General features: G+C 46.9%; 1 protein-coding gene across 9 annotated transcripts in view; it reads right to left on the reverse strand.

Moving 5' to 3' along the window:
* Positions 1-13,400, reverse strand: part of FNBP1 (formin binding protein 1) — a 126,450-nt gene that overhangs the window by 18,900 nt on the left and 94,150 nt on the right. For 5 of the 9 annotated variants that reach the window (XM_056537858.1, XM_056537855.1, XM_056537856.1 and 2 more), the window contains exon 10: positions 11,925-12,107. The exons of 2 other annotated variants lie outside the window; for them this stretch is intronic. In XM_056537858.1, the coding sequence (XP_056393833.1) occupies positions 11,925-12,107 (183 nt within the window). Of the gene's footprint in view, positions 1-1,161; positions 1,177-11,924; positions 12,108-13,400 lie in introns of all 9 variants that reach the window. 2 more of the 9 variants (XM_056537857.1, XM_056537861.1) reach the window with 2 other exon arrangements.

A 13,400-nucleotide genomic window follows, 5' to 3' on the forward strand; every position in this document is an offset into this window, starting at 1 on the left:
TTACAACTCCCATCATGTCCTGACAGCCCCCTAAATCCTCTGCATATCTGCATGCCCCATACATTGTCCCCCAGCCTTTAGTGTCCCCCAGCCTTTAGTGTCCTGCAGCCTTTAGTGTCCTGCAGCCTTTAGTGTCCCCAAACCTTTAGTGTCCCCCAGCCTTTAGTGTCCCCCAGCCTTTAGTGTCCCCCAGCCTTTAGTGTCCCGCAGCCTTTAGTGTCCCCCCAGCCTTTAGTGTCCCCTAGCCTTTAGTGTCCCCCAACCTTTAGTGTCCCCCAGCCTTTAGTGTCCCCCAACCTTTAGGGTCCCCCCCAGCCTTTAGTGTCCCCCAACCTTTAGTGTCCCCCCCAGCCTTTAGTGTCCCCCAGCCTTTAGATCTCTAGCTATTGCAAAACTACAACTCCCAGCATGGCACAACAGGAGTTAAAGTTTGGTGACACTTATATATCTATATGGATGTAAATGGGAGACAAGGATTTTGGGGGCTGTCAGGACATGATCGGAGTTGTAGTTGTGCAACAGCTGAAGAACTAGAAGACACAGAGAGACACTGTCAGAGCAGGATGGGCGTTGTAGTCACAAGTTGAAGATGTCGATCAGGGTTTCCTAACCAGCTGTTGCAAAACTACAACTCCCAGCATGCCCAGACAGCCAACGGCTGTCCGGGCATGCTGGGAGTTGTAGTTTTGCAACTCCAGTCACCATCAGTGCAGATAAATGTATCAGTCTTGGACAGTGTTTCCCAAACAGGGTGCCTCCAGCTGTTGCAAAACTACATCTCTCAGCATACCTAGACAACAGACGGCTGTCTGGGCATGCTGGGAGTTGTAGTATTGCAACAGCTGGAGGCATACTGGTTGGGAAATACTGATATAGATCCTGATCCTGAGTTACATCACATCTTCTACTCCAGTCACATTCAAAGCTGCAAATCCCCATCTGAGCTTCCATCAGGTGCTGCCCCCTGCTGGCCGGACTATCAGGAACGGTGAGTGGAACTGGAGTGGATACAATGTTACTGAACGTTCTATGGAGATGTGTGATTGACACATTCGGATTTAACCCTTATTGATAGTGGGAGGGGCTTCTGCTGGTGCCTCTGGGACAGACCACGGAGTGGAGGAGGGGGGGGGGGGGGGGTCATGCCAAAATGTTTCTTACCAACTTCAGAGAAAGCTTCACGGGAGATCAAATAAATAAATAAATAAAAAGAGAAAAAAAGAGAAAAAGAAGGAAAAACAAGAAGTGCACGTCAGCGAGAGATGAATGTCGCCATGAACGCCAGAGATGTCACACACAGCCTGTGCCAAAGTCCACAAGACCAGAGGCCCTCACAGCGCCCCCTGCAGGCTGCTCCCCGTTCATGCAGGGACAGCGCCCCCTCCCTGTTCAGGTGGTTAGTTGTCCTTCCTTTCTGCCGTCAGTCTTTACTGCCCCTATGGAATTCAATTCATGGACCCCCCCGCAGAATCAATACAAACTGTGGGGGCCGCAGGAGACCGTATAAACTGTGGGGGGCCGCAGGAGACCGTATAAACTGTGGGGGGCCGCAGGAGACCGTATAAACTGTGGGGGCCGCAGGAGACCGTATAAACTGTGGGGGGCCGCAGGAGACCGTATAAACTGTGGGGGCCGCAGGAGACCGTATAAACTGTGGGGGCCGCAGGAGACTGTATAAACTGTGGGGGCCGCAGGAGACTGTATAAACTGTGGGGGCCGCAGGAGACTGTATAAACTGTGGGGGCCGCAGGAGACTGTATAAATTGTGGGGGCCGCAGGAGACTGTATAAATTGTGGGGGCCGCAAGAGACTGTATAAATTGTGGGGGCCGCAGGAGACTGTATAAATTGTGGGGGGCCGCAGGAGACTGTATAAACTGTGGGGGGCCGCAGCCGACTGTATAAACTGTGGGGGGGCGCAGGAGACTGTATAAACTGTGGGGGCCGCAGCCGACTGTATAAACTGTGGGGGCCGCAGCCGACTGTATAAACTGTGGGGGCCGCAGCCGACTGTATAAACTGTGGGGGGCCGCAGGAGACTGTATAAACTGTGGGGGGGCCGCAGGAGACTGTATAAACTGTGGGGGCCGCAGCCGACTGTATAAACTGTGGGGGGCCGCAGGAGACTGTATAAACTGTGGGGGGGCCGCAGGAGACTGTATAAACTGTGGGGGCCGCAGGAGACTGTATAAAATGTGGGGGCCGCAGGAGACTGTATAAACTGTGGGGGCCGCAGGAGACTGTATAAACTGTGGGGGCCGCAGGAGACTGTATAAACTGTGGGGGCCGCAGGAGACTGTATAAACTGTGGGGGCCGCAGGAGACTGTATAAATTGTGGGGGCCGCAGGAGACTGTATAAACTGTGGGGGCCGCAGGAGACTGTATAAACTGTGGGGGGCCGCAGGAGACTGTATAAATTGTGGGGGCCGCAGGAGACTGTATAAACTGTGGGGGCCGCAGGAGACTGTATAAACTGTGGGGGCCGCAGGAGACTGTATAAACTGTGGGGGCCGCAGGAGACTGTATAAATTGTGGGGGCCGCAGGAGACTGTATAAACTGTGGGGGGGCCGCAGGAGACTGTATAAATTGTGGGGGCCGCAGGAGACTGTATAAACTGTGGGGGCCGCAGGAGACTGTATAAATTGTGGGGGCCGCAGGAGACTGTATAAACTGTGGGGGTTTCCAGAATAATTCATATACTAGGACTGACACACAGCTGCACTGCTGGAGGATGCATCACTACAGCTGCTGGTGTTGCGGCTGCTACAGTTAGGGGGCGCTCTGTGTGTGACCTTCCCCGCACTGTCCTGTGTGCCGGGCCGGTACAGCAAGAGGTGACAGATGGTGAGAGACGACTGCAGAGACGTCAGGAGGAGAATACAAAACATGAGCGCGGACGCCCCTGATCCTCACCCATAGAGGCGCAGCCACATGTATAAGGGATGATGGGAGTGATACATTGTATGTAATAGATTAGATTGTGATCTCCTGGGATCAGGGATGATGGGAGTGATACATTGTATGTAATAGATTAGATTGTGATCTTTTGGGGTCAGGGATGATGGGAGTGATACATTGTATGATAGATTAGATTGTGAGCTCCTGGGGTCAGGGATGATGGGAGTGATACATTGTATGATAGGAGATTAGATTGTGATCTCCTGGGGTCAGGGATGATGGGAGTGATACATTGTATGATAGGAGATTAGATTGTGAGCTCCTGGGGTCAGGGATGATGGGAGTGATACATTGTATGTGATAGGAGATTAGATTGTGAGCTCCTGTGGTCAGGGATGATGGGAGTGATACATTGTATGATAGATTAGATTGTGAGCTCCTGGGGTCAGGGATGATGGGAGTGATACATTGTATGTAATAGATTAGATTGTGATCTTTTGGGGTCAGGGATGATGGGAGTGATACATTGTATGATAGATTAGATTGTGAGCTCCTGGGGTCAGGGATGATGGGAGTGATACATTGTATGATAGGAGATTAGATTGTGATCTCCTGGGGTCAGGGATGATGGGAGTGATACATTGTATGATAGGAGATTAGATTGTGAGCTCCTGGGGTCAGGGATGATGGGAGTGATACATTGTATGTGATAGGAGATTAGATTGTGATCTCCTGGGGTCAGGGATGATGGGAGTGATACATTGTATGATAGGAGATTAGATTGTGATCTCCTGGGGTCAGGGATGATGGGAGTGATACATTGTATGATAGGAGATTAGATTGTGATCTCCTGGGGTCAGGGATGATGGGAGTGATACATTGTATGATAGGAGATTAGATTGTGATCTCCTGGGGGTCAGAGATGATGGGAGTGATACATTGTATGATAGGAGATTAGATTGTGAGCTCCTAGGGTCAGGGATGATGGGAGTGATACATTGTATGATAGGAGATTAGATTGTGATCTCCTGGGGTCAGGGATGATGGGAGTGATACATTGTATGATAGGAGATTAGATTGTGATCTCCTGGGGTCAGGGATGATGGGAGTGATACATTGTATGTGATAGGAGATTAGATTGTGATCTCCTGGGGTCAGGGATGATGGGAGTGATACATTGTATGATAGGAGATTAGATTGTGAGCTCCTGGGGTCAGGGATGATGGGAGTGATACATTGTATGATAGGAGATTAGATTGTGAGCTCCTGGGGTCAGGGATGATGGGAGTGATACATTGCATGTGATAGGAGATTAGATTGTGATCTCCTTGGGTCAGGGATGATGGGAGTGATACATTTTATGTGATAGGAGATTAGATTGTGATCTCCTGGGGTCAGGGATGATGGGAGTGATACATTGTATGATAGGAGATTAGATTGTGAGCTCCTGGGGTCAGGGATGATGGGGGTGATACATTGTATGATAGGAGATTAGATTGTGATCTCCTGGGGTCAGGGATGATGGGAGTGATACATTGTATGATAGATTAGATTGTGATCTCCTGGGGTCAGGGATGATGGGAGTGATACATTGTATGTGATAGGAGATTAGATTGTGATCTCCTGGGGTCAGGGATGATGGGAGTGATACATTGTATGATAGGAGATTAGATTGTAAGCTCCTGGGGTCAGGGATGATGGGAGTGATACATTGTATGATAGGAGATTAGATTGTGAGCTCCTGGGGTCAGGGATGTTGGGAGTGATACATTGTATGTGATAGGAGATTAGATTGTGATCTCCTGGGGTCAGGGATGATGGGAGTGATACATTGTATGATAGGAGATTAGATTGTGATCTCCTGGGGTCAGGGATGATGGGAGTGATACATTGTATGATAGGAGATTAGATTGTGAGCTCCTGGGGTCAGGGATGATGGGAGTGATACATTGTATGATAGGAGATTAGATTGTGATCTCCTGGGGTCAGGGATGATGGGAGTGATACATTGTATGATAGATTAGATTGTGAGCTCCTGGGGTCAGGGATGATGGGAGTGATACATTGTATGATAGATTAGATTGTGAGCTCCTGGGGTCAGGGATGATGGGAGTGATACATTGTATGATAGGAGATTAGATTGTGATCTCCTGGGGTCAGGGATGATGGGAGTGATACATTGTATGATAGGAGATTAGATTGTGATCTCCTGGGGTCAGGGATGATGGGAGTGATACATTGTATGATAGGAGATTAGATTGTGAGCTCCTGGGGTCAGGGATGATGGGGGTGATACATTGTATGATAGGAGATTAGACTGTGATCTCCTGGGGTCAGGGATGATGGTAGTGATACATTGTATGATAGGAGATTAGATTGTGAGCTCCTGGGGTCAGGGATGATGGGAGTGATACATTGTATGATAGGAGATTAGATTGTGATCTCCTGGGGTCAGGGATGATGGGAGTGATACATTGTATGTGATAGGAGATCAGATTGTGATCTCCTGGGGTCAGGGATGATGGGAGTGATACATTGTATGATAGATTAGATTGTGATCTCCTGGGGTCAGGGATGATGGGAGTGATACATTGTATGTGATAGGAGATTAGATTGTGATCTCCTGGGGTCAGGGATGATGGGAGTGATACATTGTATGTGATAGGAGATTAGATTGTGATCTCCTGGGGTCAGGGATGATGGGAGTGATACATTGTATGATAGGAGATTAGATTGTGATCTCCTGGGGTCAGGGATGATGGGAGTGATACATTGTATGATAGATTAGATTGTGAGCTCCTGGGGTCAGGGATGATGGGAGTGATACATTGTATGATAGGAGATTAGATTGTGATCTCCTGGGGTCAGGGATGATGGGAGTGATACATTGTATGATAGGAGATTAGATTGTGAGCTCCTGGGGTCAGGGATGATGGGAGTGATACATTGTATGATAGGAGATTAGATTGTGATCTCCTGGGGTCAGGGATGATGGGAGTGATACATTGTATGATAGATTAGATTGTGATCTCCTGGGGTCAGGGATGATGGGAGTGATACATTGTATGATAGATTAGATTGTGATCTCCTGGGGTCAGGGATGATGGGAGTGATACATTGTATGATAGATTAGATTGTGAGCTCCTGGGGTCAGGGATGATGGGAGTGATACATAGATAATTATATTCAATGATATATACTTTATATTATAATGTTGCAGGTAGATTTGGGGCGCTCGCCCTCAGCACACCACACATTTTTCTGTACGTTTCCCTGCTGCACCCACTTGTGAACTTTGGCACAGATCAGACGAATGCAGTTCTGATCCAGACAGAGATGGGCACAGACACATGGCAGGACATTTCTTGGGGGTTCACCTACTAAGCAACCACTACCGCTGCACACAGAGCCGGAACGCCACCCGCCCCTCATTGCCACCGGTCCTGACCCCATTAATAGGCACGGCGCCCGGGTGATCCGGAGGCAATGAGTGTGGGCAGCACACGGGGAGCACATGGTGGGCAGATGTCCGACACGCATCTAACAAGCTATGAAATGCGGCCCGTCCCCTCCGAAAGTGACAGCGCGGTCTGCGGGGGGGAGGGGACGTCTGATGCCGACACAAGTAACGGTGATTATTATCCGACTAATCTCTGTCCAGAACTATCTGCGCAACCCAGACACCGAGCCCACCGCCGCACAGACAGCTAATCAGTGCCGATCCGTAAGAGATAAAGGGTTAATACGGGGGGCATGAAGCATAGAATTTCATTTTTAGTGAATGTTACCCCCCAAAGAACATAAAAAACATATAATGTAAACAAAAATATCTCCGGTGAATGGAAGTCCTCAATTCATCAATCTGGGCAAGAACCAACATGGCGGCTGCTGCAACGCCCGGTTATTCACCAATCCCAGGACCACAAGTGGCAAATCCGCCCTTATATTGGTAGACCCCAACCTGTGGTAAAACTACAACTCCCAGCATGCCCTGATGGCCAACAGGTGTAACCCTACTTTCCTAGCACAATAAAGGGTATAGCTTAGTGGTCTACAAAGTGTGGGCCTCCAGCTGTTGCAAAAATCAAACTCCCAGCATGCCCTGATGGCCAACTGGTGTAACCCCAATTTTCCTAGGACAATAAATGGTATAGCTTAGTGGTCTACAATGTGTGGGCCTCCAGCTGTTGCAAAACTACAACTCCCAGCGTGCCCGGACAGCCATCGGCTGTCCGGGCACGCTGGGAGTTGTAGTTTTGCAACAGCTGGAGGTGCACAGTTTGGTATATCTGCCTTGCAATGGTGGTAGGGGACATATCATGACCTGTAGACGCTGCAGTTGCAGCCATATTGTTTGCCACCCAGCTTTCCCAGAACCGGATATTGCTCCAGGTGACAACCCGAGGACTGATATTCACCAGAGATTGGGGGGTGTGATGGTGAATTATTCTATAACCCATATCATTAGTCTGGAGCAGACATAAGCACAACACAGCTGGGGAACTACAAGTCCCAGCAAGTACAATAGCAGTGGGAAAGTGGGGGGGGGGGTTGGCTCACTGACTGCTCTGACTAAGGACAGATCTAGAGCACACCTCTCGGCTGTCATGGTGGGACAGTGATTTCAGCTTCACGTGATCCCGACACAGCCGACTCTGCGCATTCAAGATGACAAGCGGCCGGACGGCGCCAGAAGGAAGATGGCGGATTACGAGGATTCTGGGACCGACATGCACCATGATCCGAGACAGCGAAACTCATGGGCGGGGATGTTACATGGAGTGCTGCGTCACCCTCCAACTTTATCATTTATTGGAAATGATCAGAGCGCAATACCAGCGCCAACCACGGACAGGAGGGGGGCGCTGTTCCTGGAGAAGAGCCTGGTTTACTGTAAATGGATGATAGGAGTTATAATTAGATGTAGATGTGAGCACGCTCCAATTAAACGGTACAGCGACATGGCGGTCGGGAGGTAACTGGTTTTGTCGCGCTGAATGGACCCTGGTGCACGTCGGCATCCAAAAAATTTATCTTAAGGGGCAGAGGGATCTTCAATAGTTCTATGATACTTAATTCTTAAAGGGGTTATCCAGGAAAAAACTTTTTTATATATATCAACTGGCTCCAGAAAGCTAAACAGATTCGTAATTTACTTCTATTAAAAAAATCTTAATCCTTTCAGTACTTATGAGCTTCTGAAGTTAAGGTTGTTCTTTTCTGTCTAAGTGCTCTCTGATGACACGTGTCTCGCCCAGTTTAGAAGCAAATCCCCATAGCAAACCTCTTCTACTCTGTGCAGTTCCCGAGACAGGTGTCATCAGAGATCACTTAGACAGAAAAGAACTCAACTTCAGAAGCTCATAAGTACTGAAAGGATTAAGATTTTTAAACAGAAGTAATTTACAAATCTGTTTAACTTTCTGGAGCCAGTTGATATATATATATATAAAAAAGTTTTTTCCTGGATAACCCCTTTAAATTCCGCAACCATTTCCAAGATCTGTGCCTGCTGTCAGTGAATGGGAACGTTCTTCTTTACATTTAGAGGCTGAATAGGTCTGAGGGTTTGTTACAATTGTATCGGCTACTCTATGTGAGCTGAACAGCCCAGACTCCAGACTGATACAATGTATCGGGGAAGGTGAGGCTTGGTTACATTGTATCAGTCCAGAGTCCGGGCTGTTAGCTTTACATAGAGGAATGGATGCAATTGTAACAAACCCTCAGCTGTGTTCAGCATCACTTTATTATTATAATAAAAATAATGTTTATTTATTTATTTTAGATAATTAAGTCTGTGGTCTCTAAACTATGGGCCTCCAGCTGTGGCAAAACTACAACGCCCAGCATGCCCGGACAGCCAAAGGCTGTCCGGGCATGCTGGGAGTTGTAGTTTTGCCACAGCTGGAGGTCCAAAGTTTAAAGACCACTGATACAGAAGAACATTTAGACTGAATACAATTTTAACAAACCCTCAGCTGTACAAAGTATTAGGACACAATCGATTTTTCAGCCTAAACAAGCATATGTCCATTCTTTGACAGCAAGCAGAGATCTTGAAAACTGAAAATAATAATAAATAAATAATAATATATATATTTTTTTATAGAAAAATAAATTATTTAATGTAGAAGCTTTAAGCCTCTTAAAGGGACAGGTTTCCTTTATCTCCTGCGGCCGCTGCGCTGTCAGTGAACGGAGGATCGGGCTGCCGGTCTATCGCCACCACATCACTTACGACATAGTCCCTAGCCTCAAAGGCGCACGTGGCTTTTCCTAGAGTCCTCTTCATCATCCCCTTGTGATAGGACACAGGCTGAGTCTGCCGGCCGAGGCAGCGAGGAGACAAAAGCAAACAGGGAGTTAAGATGGCCGCCGGCACCCTGCCTGCTAGGTGTATATGGGGTCGGGCGGCCATATTGAGTCTGACCCAATTTTCATGAGAAAGAGCCAGCATCCCAATGTCCTGAAGTCATCCTCTTTTTTGAGGTTCTGGGAAAGTTGGGTGATATCCATGGCATGGCTGCCATTATGACGCCCACGTGGGTGATCACCCAGCTTTCCCAGACTTTGAAACTAGTAAAACATGGAAGGTGTGCATTTCAGGAACCTGGGGAAGCTGTAATGTTGGCCTAACTGTTCACCCCAGAAACAGAGAACTCACTATAGAGATTTCCCACCCAGCTTTCCTATAGTCCTGAGAGGCACAGAACGGGGCAGTGCTTCTACTGTAATTTCTGTAATTAAAGCTTCTCAGCCTCCATTATACATGAACAACCACCCCCATCGTTTCCTACCTCCTGCTCTCCCTACACTGTCAGATGATACAAGTGCCATATTCTGTCCATGCAGAGGAGAGGGGTCGGGGCAATGTGCTGGCGGCCATCAGGACTGACTGACTCCTCCCCCGATGGTTGACTGGTCATTTACTGCTGGCAAACATGATTCCCAGTATGTACTGGGCCATATATATCACTGAACTGGGACACGTCCACTGCTATGCTGAATTATATGTCCCAAACCCACCTGGTTCAGCTCCTCGGGGGCGGGGATAAGAAGATGGGCTGAGATACTAATACACTATCACCACTGATCTCTAGTGATGGATAGGCTGTATAGTCAGTGATGTCACCGCTGATCTCTAGTGATGGATAGGCTGTATTGTCAGTGATGTCACCGCTGATCTCTAGTGATGGATAGGCTGTATTGTCAGTGATGTCACCGCTGATCTCTAGTGTATGGATAGGCTGTATTCTCAGTGATGTCACCGCTGATCTCTAGTGATGGATAGGCTGTATTGTCAGTGATGTCACCGCTGATCTCTAGTGAATGGATAGGCTGTATTCTCAGTGATGTCACCGCTGATCTCTAGTGATGGATAGGCTGTATTGTCATTGATGTCACCGCTGATCTCTAGTGATGGATAGGCTGTATTCTCAGTAATGTCACCGCTGATCTCTAGTGATGGATAGGCTGTATAGTCAGTGATGTCACCGCTGATCTCTAGTGAATGGATAGGCTGTATTCTCAGTGATGTCACCGCTGATCTCTAGTGATGGATAGGATGTATTCTCAGTGATGTCACCGCTGATCTCTAGTGATGGATAGGCTGTATTCTCAGTGATGTCACCGCTGATCTCTAGTGAATGGATAGGATGTATTCTCAGTGATGTCACCGCTGATCTCTAGTGATGGATAGGCTGTATTCTCAGTGATGTCACCGCTGATCTCTAGTGAATGGATAGGCTGTATTCTCAGTGATGTCACCGCTGATCTCTAGTGATGGATAGGTTGTATTCTCAGTGATGTCACCGCTGATCTCTAGTGATGGATAGGATGTATTCTCAGTGATGTCACCGCTGATCTCTAGTGATGGATAGGCTGTAGGTTCAGTGATGTCACCGCTGATCTCTAGTGATGGATAGGCTGTAGGTTCAGTGATGTCACCGCTGATCTCTAGTGATGGATAGGCTGTATTCTCAGTGATGTCACCACTGATCTCTAGTGAATGGATAGGCTGTATTCTCAGTGATGTCACCACTGATCTCTAGTGATGGATAGGCTGTATTCTCAGTGATGTCACCGCTGATCTCTAGTGATGGACAGGCTGTATTCTCAGTGATGTCACCGCTGATCTCTAGTGATGGATAGGATGTATTCTCAGTGATGTCACCGCTGATCTCTAGTGATGGATAGGCTGTATTCTCAGTGATGTCACCGCTGATCTCTAGTGATGGATAGGCTGTATTCTCAGTGATGTCACCGCTGATCTCTAGTGATGGATAGGATGTATTCTCAGTGATATCACCGCTGATCTCTAGTGATGGATAGGCTGTATTCTCAGTGATGTCACCGCTGATCTCTAGTGATGGATAGGATGTATTCTCAGTGATGGCACCGCTGATCTCTAGTGATGGATAGACTGTATTCTCAGTGATGTCACCGCTGATCTCTAGTGATGGATAGGCTGTATTCTCAGTGATGTCACCGCTGATCTCTAGTGATGGATAGGCTGTATAGTCAGTGATGTCACCGCTGATCTCTAGTGATGGATAGGATGCATTCTCAGTGATGTCACCGCTGATCTCTAGTGATGGATAGACTGTATTCTCAGTGATGTCACCGCTGATCTCTAGTGATGGATAGGCTGTATTCTCAGTGATGTCACCGCTGATCTCTAGTGATGTCACTGCTGATCTCTAGTGATGTCACCGCTGATCTATAGTGAATAAATAGGCTGTATTCTCAGTGATGTTACCGCTGATCTCTAGTGATGTCATAGCTGATCTCTAATGAATCAGTTGGTTACACTTTCCTTTACCCATATCCCAGCAGTTGCCCTGTCCTCTATATATTGATGCCATCTTCCCCATCGGTGGTAACAATGATTTGCGCTTAGCGGTCACATGTGATACGGACACAGATAGGACTCGTAGAATGTGACGTATAGAATTGTTCGTGCAACAAGCATAAAGGTGGTAAATAGGAAGAGCAAGTGCGAGATAACCAGAGCACAACTTACCCCGCGCTTTAGGCTCCTGAAGCAGTGGATTTTGGGTTTGGAGGTCATGAAGTCGTTGAGGCGGTGGGAGAGGGGCTCCTTTTGCTGCTTGGGAGACTGAGGGCCGTTGGGAACAGCAGAGGGTGAGGCAGAGGCAGGGGGAGGAGGAGGGGGCTGATGAGGGGATGTTAAGAGGGACATAAGCTACGTATAAGAGAAGGAGCAGTGACAGAATATGAATCAAATAAAAAAAAAGATACAAGAGAAAAAAAAGGAACAAAAAAAAAATAACACAAAATTAAAATGAGGATTAAAAGAACATTTTTTTCCGAACCAATGGCATAAAATAAAAAAAAATAAAAAACATAAAAAAATAAAAGAAATAGATACGTTTAATATAAATAAATGGGAAAAAATTTTATAAAAGAACAAAAAAAATAAAAAGGGAAAAAGATAAAAAACTAAAATAAAAAATAAACAATTAAGTAAATAAATAACAAATGGAAATTTTTTATATAAAAAAATAAAGTTATTCCATGGAAGCGTCAGCGGCTTTGAAAGAAAGGAAGGAAGCTGCTAATGTTAGGATCAGATGAGTATCACACAGTTTCGTCGTGGATTGGGAAGCCATGCAGACGCCATGCAGCACCTCTCGCAATGCGCCAAGCTGTGTACACGTGTGTCCTGACGCCTGTCACTGCCTCATGATGGTTTAGGACACTGCTCCATGCACTCGGTATAAACCTTCCATACCGTCCCTTACTAGTGTAATCTGTTATCACCCACAGCTCTTTACACGTCACTACCCTAAACATGCCGCACTTCATACAGGAGGTGTCCTAGGGGAGAATTTATTTATTTATTCATTTTTTATATAAATCAACTCGTGCCAGAAAGTTATACAAATTATTAAATTACTTTTATTCAAGTACTGGAAGACTGGAGATTATCAGCTGCTGTATGTCCTGGAGGAAGTCATGTAGTCTTTCCAGTACTTATCAGCTGCTGTATGTCCTGGAGGAAGTACTGTAGTCTTTCCAGTACTTATCAGCTGCTGTATGTCCTGGAGGAGTCATGTTGTCTTTCCAGTACTTATCAGCTGCTGTATGTCCTGGAGGAGTCATGTTGTCTTTATAGTACTTATCAGCTGCTGTATGTCCTGGAGGAGTCATGTAGTCTTTATAGTACTTATGAGCTGCTGTATGTCCTGGAGGAAGTACTGTAGTCTTTCCAGTACTTATCAGCTGCTGTATGTCCTGGAGGAGGTCATGTAGTCTGTATAGTACTTATCAGCTGCTGTATGTCCTGGAGAAAGTCATGTAGTCTGTCCAGTACTTATCAGCTGCTGTATGTCCTGGAGGAGTCATGTAATCTTCCAGTACTTATCAGCTGCTGTATGCTCTGGAGGAAGTCATGTAGTCTTCCAGTACTTATCAGCTGCTGTATGTCCTGGAGGAGTCATGTAGTCTTCCAGTACTTATCAGCTGCTGTATGTCC

Source organism: Hyla sarda, chromosome 9, assembly GCF_029499605.1.
Source record: "Hyla sarda isolate aHylSar1 chromosome 9, aHylSar1.hap1, whole genome shotgun sequence".
Classification (NCBI taxonomy): domain Eukaryota; kingdom Metazoa; phylum Chordata; class Amphibia; order Anura; family Hylidae; genus Hyla; species Hyla sarda.